Source organism: Salvelinus namaycush, chromosome 14 (assembly GCF_016432855.1).
Source record: "Salvelinus namaycush isolate Seneca chromosome 14, SaNama_1.0, whole genome shotgun sequence".
NCBI lineage: Eukaryota > Metazoa > Chordata > Actinopteri > Salmoniformes > Salmonidae > Salvelinus > Salvelinus namaycush.
Genome location: NC_052320.1, coordinates 9,677,164 through 9,686,394, shown reverse-complemented (window position 1 = coordinate 9,686,394; position 9,231 = coordinate 9,677,164). Strand labels below are relative to the sequence as shown.

Genomic DNA, 9,231 nt, shown 5'->3' with positions numbered 1-9,231 from the left:
CTCAATAGCGATGCCCATGGTAAAACAAGCTTTTGGGCAGTAGAGTCCTCTATCATTCTCTATGATAAGTCTCACTCATTTGTGAAGTGTGACCCCTTGTGGACTACTAGAGGCTGCCATTTGATGATGCTTATTTATCCTTATTGATTTACAGTTGTTCCTATTTCATTATTGTCTTATTCCAGGCAGATTTTTTTGGTGTGCAGGGTTGCAATTTTTTCGTCATTGCATGTAATTCCGATCATGTCTGTCCTGCTCTCAAAGACATTACCAATATGAGCTTTACGTTTTTTTTAAATGTTATTGAAAGGCTAATATGAGTGTAATATTAAAACCTTACAGTTTTGGACTATTCAGAATGTTTTCATTCAGAGTGAATATATTAATAGACCATTTTACAGTTCTACAAGTTCACACTAGTGGGCTGAAGGTAAGCAGCGGTGGAATTCAAATCAAATCAAATTGTGTGGAAATTGCGTAAGGAAGGAGTTTCCAAAATAACAGGGGGAACATTTTTGGCATGCAAAATGTTTTGAGCTGCGTGCCCGGTGGTCCGATGGTGGTTAATTCCCGGAGTGATATTTTTTCACCAATTCCACCCCTGATTGTAAATGGAGTATTGAGACAGAAAGAAATTTCCCTGGTTCTACACATTCAATTAGCATAATGTGTAATAACAATGTAATTGTGACACAATTTTGCACCACATGTTTACACAGGGGGAAAGGTTTTTCCCTGTGTTTCAAGAGGACGCTTTGATGTAAGTCAAAATCACAGGACTATAAAAACTCCACTACGTCAGTCAGAACAGAAGTAAGGTTATCTCATGTAGATCACTCTCAAAAATTGCTGGATAAGAAAGTCAGTTTCTGGGGAGGAGTTTATGAAAACCAGTGCTTCAAGTTATCTGCGAGGGGAGATCTCATTAACATACTCACAAGCTGTAAACACATTTTTTTAATGAGCGCGCATCACTTCAGGTAAGCTACAACTTTTCATTCATTCTTTGATTTTTGATTATTCATTTTTTTGTTGAAGTTCATTGGTGGTTTAATGTGATTGACTTTTTTTAAAACCTTTTTTGACTTAACTTATTTCATGGAGAAAATATTGATTTGTTTTTCAACATTATTTGAACCTGATTGTTGACTTGGATTTGCATTGAACTTGGGGGGAAAAAATTGTACAAGAACTTATAGGTCCAATGCAGCCATTTTGATCTCACCATAAAATCATTTCTGGGTAACAACTAAGTATCTAACTTTGATTGTTTTGAATTAAAATTGTCAAAAAGAAACAAAAATAGCTTCTACCATTCTATCATTTTTATCTCATAGTTCCTCTATGAATTTGAGAGTGGTGACATTTCTCCAGCCCCATCTCTCAGCTGTTTAGCTCAAAAAGTGGCAATCCCAGATTGCACCTTTATTCATTGATATAATACAAACAGGCCTGGGGAAGCCTTGTTACACCAGACTAGAGCAAGGCTGTGTACTCAGCACACACATAAAGTAGGGGATTTCCATTAGCAGGCTGGGACAGAACCAGTGGACTATGGACCTTTAAGTGCAAACAGACAGTTAAACAAACTCCCTCGCCAAGGATGTCTCATCTGAAGGGGATACCCCAAGACTGAAATATCTATCCAATTAATGTATGTATGGTAGCCCTGTAATGACATAAACATCATTTTAATTCTATTTAAATCATTTGCATTATATTCTACTTTTGTGCAAGGGGGATGATGAGGAACCGTATACTGCTGGTTATCTTTGGAGTCTACCTGCAAGTGGTGAAATGCACCCCAAGATGTCCACTATATGGTTCTATAGCAGTTTGCACCAACCTGTCTCTATATCAGGTCCCTGCACTGCCTCCATACATTACCCATGTGTATATGAGGGATAACTACATCAGTGAGATAAACAAGACATCTTTCTCTGGGCTTGAAGGGCTAAAGGAACTGGACCTCAGTTGGCAACGAGTCAATGGGCTTATTATAAGAACTAACGCCTTTCAAAGACTGGCAAACTTGGCAGTGCTCTATTTAGGTCATAATAGAGGTTTACAAATTGAGCCAGATGCATTTGTGGGACTGTCCAACCTGAGAACACTCTCTCTGTATGTGTGTGACCTGACTGAGTCCATATTACAGGGCGACTATCTCAGGCCCCTGGTCTCTTTGAAAACGCTAGATCTGTATGGTAACCAAGTGAAAAGAATCCAACCTGCACCATTCTTTGTGAACATGACAGATTTCCAAGAGTTAAACATTACCCTAAATCAGATGGAAAGCATATGTGAGGAAGATTTGCTTGGCTTTCGTGGCAAACACTTTCGGTTGCTCAACTTGAACAGCGTCTATCTATATGGTATGACTCAAAATGGTTTTGACTGGAAACGATGTGGAAATCCCTTTAGGAACATGTCTATAGAGACACTTGACTTATCTTCCAACGGATTCAACGTGGACAAGGCAAAATTGTTTTTCAATGCAATCCAAGGAACGAAAATTCACCATATTATTCTGGAACACAGCACCATGGGAAAATCATTTGGTTTCAGCAATGTCAAAGACCCAAACAAGAAAACATTCAATGGCCTCAAGAATAGTGGCATCAAGATTCTAGATTTGTCCAAATGCTTTATATTTGCTTTGCAATATGCAGTATTCAGTCCACTAAGAGAGGTAGAGGACATAACATTAGCCCAAAACAAAATTAACCAGATTGACAGGGGGGCGTTTTGGGGTCTTGAAAATTTACAAAGGCTCAACCTGTCACACAATCTTATAGGGGAAATCTATTCTTACACATTTGACAATCTACCCAATATTTTAGAATTAGATTTATCTTACAATCATATTGGTGCATTGGGATATCAGGCATTTACAGGACTTCCAAACCTACAAATCCTGGATCTTACAGGAAACTCTATTCGGCAACTAGGTACATATGGTTACCTTGCACCACTACCAAACCTGCAACTTCTTCATTTGGCTGATAATAAGATCACATCCTTAGAGGGCCTCTTGGGCTTTGCTAACAGTACTATCATACTGAATGTTCAAAACAACAGGTTAACTAATTTAGAGGATGTATACATTGTGTTAGCTAAATTCATGCGCATTGAGCGTATCTGGTATGGTAACAACAACATAAAGTGGTGCATCTTTAGCAGTAATATTTCAGTGCCCGCTGTAAACTCTCTAAAGCTGCTGGAGCTAAGGAACATCGCCCTGCAGATTTTATGGGGACATGGAGTGTGTTTGGATGTATTTGAAAATCTTATCAAGCTTTTTAGTCTGGATTTAAGCTTTAACTCACTGAGGGCTCTCCCAGATGGCATATTCAAAGGTCTCGTCTCTCTGGAAGAGATGGATCTCAGCTTCAACTCTCTCACATACCTCCAACCAGATATTTTCCCAGAGAGTCTCAAAACAGTTGACCTCTCTTACAATTTCCTCTCCTCTCCTGACCCAGCGGCTTTCAGTTCTCTCAGCTGGATCAATTTATATAGGAATCGCTTCCACTGTGACGGCGGCCTGAAGGACTTTCTGACGTGGATGAACATGACTAATGTGACTTTTCCAGACCCTGGCGTGGCTGAATTCAGCTGTGAGTTCCCCTCGGATCTCCATGGTGTCAGCCTGTTGAATTACAGCAAAGTCATAACGGAAAAGTACCCAAAACCATCTTTGACAAAAATGTAAAACAAGACAATTAGAGTTTGGTATTATGTGTGTAATTTTCCATGCTATCTACTCTGTTTACACGTTTGCTATTGGGAATCACATTTTATTTTGTTGCCTACAATATCCTGACTGTCATATGGCATAACGTATGATATAAATACCTCAACACATCTTTAGGTTGTCACACAGCGTAAAACAAATTAGCCAAAAGACAGTAAAAAGGTGTCTTCCAAAAGCATTATTTTCAAATGTTTGTATAAAGGAAAATACATATATATATATTGTCATTCTGTGCGTTTTTCCGTTATCTCACCACAAGACCCAATCCTTTGTGAAGTGTGAGCCCCTGTGGACTATTAAAGAGGCTGCTATTTGATGCTTATTTAAGCAATAAGGCCCAGGGGGTTGTGGTATATGGCCAATATACCACGACAAAGGGCTGTTCTTACACACAACGCAACGCGGAGTGCCTGGATACAGCCATTAGCCGTGGTATATTGGCCATATACCACAAACCCAGAGGTGCCTTATTGCTATTATAAACTGGTTACCAACGTAATAAGAGCAGTAAAAATAAATGTTTTGTCATGCCCGTGTTATATGGTCTGATATACCACCGCTGACAGCCAATCAGCATTCAGGGCTCGAACCACCCAGGTTATAACTATCCTTATATAGCCATTCATTTTTCATGAATTCAATATATTGTCTTATCCCAGACAGATTTCATTTTGCGTGCAGGGTTGCGAATTTATCAACATTACATGTAATTTCAGATCATGTCTGTCCTTCTCCCAAAGACATTACCAATACGAACTTAATTTATTTTTTAATTAAGATAAATGTTATTGTATTCTGAGAGGCTAATATGATTGTAATAACAATGACATTTTGAACTATTCAGAATGTTTTAATTCAGAGTGAATGTATGATTATTATTTTTTTTTTTCAGTTCTACAATTTCACACTAGTGGGCTACAGGTAAGGGCATAGTGGGGAAATTGGGTTAGATAGGAGTGACCAGTGAATTATACAATAATGGGGAATTTCCTGAGTGATATTTCTATTTCTATCTCTATCTCTACCCCCACCCCACCTCACAAGCTCTGACCTTGCTGGATAGCTATTTGTTGAGTAAAAAATGACCGTGAAGTGGTAACTGTAAATCGCTCTGGATAAGAGCGTCTGCTAAATGACTAAAATGTTAATTCCACGCCTGATAGCAGCTAGATAGGTTTAATATCCCACGCCTGGTAGCAGCTAGATAGGTTTAATATCCCACGCCTGGTAGCAGCTAGATAGGTTTAATATCCCACGCCTGGTAGCAGCTAGATAGGTTTAATACCCCACGCCTGGTAGCAGCTAGATAGGTTTAATATCCCACGCCTGGTAGCAGCTAGATAGGTTTAATATCCTACGCCTGGTAGCAGCTAGATAGGTTTAATATCCCACGCCTGGTAGCAGCTAGATAGGTTTAATACCCCACGCCTGGTAGCAGCTAGATAGGTTTAATATTCCTCGTCAAATAGCAGCTAGATAGGTTTAATACCCCACGCCTGGTAGCAGCTAGATAGGTTTAATATCCCTCGTCAAATAGCAGCTAGATAGGTTTAATATCCCACGCCTGATAGCAGCTAGATAGGTTTAATATCCCACGCCTGATAGCAGCTAGATAGGTTTAATATCCCACGCCTGGTAGCAGCTAGATAGGTTTAATATCCCTCGCCTGGTAGCAGCTAGATAGGTTTAATATCCCACGCCTGGTAGCAGCTAGATAGGTTTAATATCCCACGCCTGATAGCAGCTAGATAGGTTTAATATCCCACGCCTGATAGCAGCTAGATAGGTTTAATATCCCACGCCTGATAGCAGCTAGATAGGTTTAATATCCCACGCCTGATAGCAGCTCGATAGGTTTAATACCCCACGCCTGGTAGCAGCTAGATAGGTTTAATATCCCACGCCTGATAGCAGCTAGATAGGTTTAATATCCCACGCCTGGTAGCAGCTAGATAGGTTTAATATCCCACGCCTGGTAGCAGCTAGATAGGTTTAATACCCCACGCCTGGTAGCAGCTAGATAGGTTTAATATCCCTCGTCAAATAGCAGCTAGATAGGTTTAATATCCCACGCCTGGTAGCAGCTAGATAGGTTTAATATCCCTCGTCAAATAGCAGCTAGATAGGTTTAATACCCCACGCCTGATAGCAGCTAGATAGGTTTAATATCCCACGCCTGGTAGCAGCTAGATAGGTTTAATATCCAACGCCTGGTAGCAGCTAGATAGGTTTAATATCCCACGCCTGATAGCAGCTAGATAGGTTTAATATCCAACGCCTGGTAGCAGCTAGATAGGTTTAATATCCCACGCCTGGTAGCAGCTAGATAGGTTTAATATCCCTCGTCAAATAGCAGCTAGATAGGTTTAATACCCCACTCCTGGTAGCAGCTAGATAGGTTTAATATCCAACGCCTGGTAGCAGCTAGATAGGTTTAATATCCCACGCCTGATAGCAGCTAGATAGGTTTAATATCCCACGCCTGATAGCAGCTAGATAGGTTTAATATCCCACGCCTGGTAGCAGCTAGATAGGTTTAATATCCCACGCCTGGTAGCAGCTAGATAGGTTTAATATCCCTCGTCAAATAGCAGCTAGATAGGTTTAATATCCCACGCCTGGTAGCAGCTAGATAGGTTTAATATCCCTCGTCAAATAGCAGCTAGATAGGTTTAATATCCCTCGTCAAATAGCAGCTAGATAGGTTTAATATCCCTCGTCAAATAGCAGCTAGATAGGTTTAATATCCCTCGTCAAATAGCAGCTAGATAGGTTTAATATCCCACGCCTGGTAGCAGCTAGATAGGTTTAATATCCCTCGTCAAATAGCAGCTAGATAGGTTTAATACCCCACTCCTGGTAGCAGCTAGATAGGTTTAATATCCAACGCCTGGTAGCAGCTAGATAGGTTTAATATCCCACGCCTGATAGCAGCTAGATAGGTTTAATATCCCACGCCTGATAGCAGCTAGATAGGTTTAATATCCCACGCCTGGTAGCAGCTAGATAGGTTTAATATCCCACGCCTGGTAGCAGCTAGATAGGTTTAATATCCCTCGTCAAATAGCAGCTAGATAGGTTTAATATCCCATGCCTGGTAGCAGCTAGATAGGTTTAATATCCCTCGTCAAATAGCAGCTAGATAGGTTTAATATCCCTCGTCAAATAGCAGCTAGATAGGTTTAATATCCCTCGTCAAATAGCAGCTAGATAGGTTTAATATCCCTCGTCAAATAGCAGCTAGATAGGTTTAATATCCCTCGTCAAATAGCAGCTAGATAGGTTTAATATCCCTCGTCAAATAGCAGCTAGATAGGTTTAATATCCCTCGTCAAATAGCAGCTAGATAGGTTTAATATCCCTCGTCAAATAGCAGCTAGATAGGTTTAATATCCCACGCCTGGTAGCAGCTAGATAGGTTTAATATCCCACGTCAAATAGCAGCTAGATAGGTTTAATATCCCACGCCTGGTAGCAGCTAGATAGGTTTAATATCCCACGCCTGGTAGCAGCTAGATAGGTTTAATATCCCACGCCTGGTAGCAGCTAGATAGGTTTAATATCCCACGCCTGGTAGCAGCTAGATAGGTTTAATATCCCACGCCTGGTAGCAGCTAGATAGGTTTAATATCCCACGCCTGGTAGCAGCTAGATAGGTTTAATATCCCACGCCTGGTAGCAGCTAGATAGGTTTAATATCCCACGCCTGGTAGCAGCTAGATAGGTTTAATATCCCACGCCTGGTAGCAGCTAGATAGGTTTAATATCCCACGCCTGGTAGCAGCTAGATAGGTTTAATATCCCACGCCTGGTAGCAGCTAGATAGGTTTAATATCCCACGCCTGGTAGCAGCTAGATAGGTTTAATATCCCACGCCTGGTAGCAGCTAGATAGGTTTAATATCCCACGCCTGGTAGCAGCTAGATAGGTTTAATATCCCACGCCTGGTAGCAGCTAGATAGGTTTAATATCCCTCGTCAAATAGCAGCTAGATAGGTTTAATATCCCACGCATGTTCGTTCAATCTTCCAGTACGCCACATTTATTTGTCCCCTCCCTCCTTCATACAGAACACAACCTGCTTCGTCTGTTCATTAGGTTTGGCCTAATCCAGGTGCTATGCAGGGTCCCCAATCAATTTATTAATTACTGCAAACAGCAAAATAACATTATTTTGAAAATAGAGTGTACTCAATCTAGTGTCACGACGCACCCTTTTCTGGGTGAAGATCATAGCCCTCTCTCTCTCTCTCTCCCACCACAGGTTTATGACGGTCATAAATACCTGAAACTCTTTGCCCCACTCGGCCAAAATGAAGGTTCAGAATCCCTTTGTTACCACAGAGAAAGATTGTGCAGTACGGTAACCAGATTGTGCAGTACGGTAACCAGATTGTGCAGTACGGTAACCAGATTGTGCAGTACGGTAACCTCAAAAGACTGAATAATGTAACTATTTCTGTATTCCAACCAGTTGAAATTGTCCGTGGGTACTCAAAGAACAATCATGTTGAATTCCTTACTAATTTGTAATGTAACTACCACAGCTGAACAACATAACTGTTTCTCTGAATGTGTATATTTCCCAGTTACCAGATTTACATTTGAATGTTGTATAAAATCAATGATGGAGTATGGGACTACTTTTGAAAAGATGAAATGTGATGCTAGCCTTCTAAATGAGAGTATAGTTTTTCATGTAAAGTATCAAAGTCAGTGACCACAGAGCACATTTACAAAATGTACATTTAGTCAAGATAACGCCAGGACAGGGTCCCCACGCTGAAATGGCTAAAACTCTAGACCAAAACACGCAGGGTGATGCTGGTGTGTGAAGTGGTTCAAACTACAACTCTACCAAAGGACAAGCCCAGAGAATGTGGAGATCATCCCCACGCTGAAATGGTGAAGAAATCTACAAACTAAAGACCAATTATTCAGGCTGTAGCTTTTTAAGTACTTTAGTCTAGTAAACGCAACCAGTCGAATGACCGAATAGTACTCTGACGTATCTATTATAACAAGCTACAACTGCCAAAGACTTTGATCTATGGTGGACAAACCAGAGACTTTCTGTCGACAATCTATCCAGCAGACAGACTGGCGATCGCAGAGAGGGACAACAAAGGCCCTCTCTGCGAAGGGGTGGGGCCAGCCTTTCCTTTTTCTACCAAGCCGTCATATCAACTTAGCCCACTAGGGACTTTTCAGTGTATCATGTCAGTAACCAATGTACAACTATTGTGTGTGTGTGTTTATGTAATTCTGTGATTGATTAGTTGGTAAATAAATAATTAAGCCAATTTGTATATCGCTGATTCATGATTTGTTAGGATTCGTGTAGATATCCAAAGGTTTGCGATGTTTAGGAATGAGACTGACGAGGTAACAACACATTGATAGAAGACTGTAATCGATAAGATAATAAAATATCTGAAGAGTTATAGTCGGGAAATTGAAACTCTATGAAACATTTT

At 40.6% G+C, this 9,231-nt stretch overlaps 1 protein-coding gene and 1 long non-coding RNA gene across 19 annotated transcripts; both read left to right on the top strand.

Annotated features, from left to right (window-relative positions):
* The first annotated feature begins 788 nt into the window (after positions 1-788).
* LOC120059110 (toll-like receptor 5) lies at positions 789-3,969 on the top strand. The gene is made up of 2 exons (XM_039007921.1): positions 789-980; positions 1,738-3,969. Exons 1-2 carry the CDS (start codon positions 961-963, stop codon positions 3,710-3,712), a joined length of 1,995 nt encoding a protein of 664 aa, XP_038863849.1. The 5' UTR covers positions 789-960; the 3' UTR covers positions 3,713-3,969.
* A 310-nt stretch (positions 3,970-4,279) lies between these two features.
* Positions 4,280-9,019, top strand: LOC120059109. 18 transcript variants are annotated; one of them, XR_005478118.1, is made up of 4 exons: positions 4,280-4,962; positions 5,235-5,404; positions 5,813-5,846; positions 5,915-9,019. It is a non-coding gene; the product is annotated as an uncharacterized LOC120059109 (long non-coding RNA). The 18 variants fall into 18 exon arrangements; XR_005478115.1 differs by having other exon boundaries at positions 5,813-9,019; XR_005478112.1 differs by having other exon boundaries at positions 5,235-5,438; positions 5,813-9,019.
* The last annotated feature ends 212 nt before the right edge of the window (positions 9,020-9,231 follow it).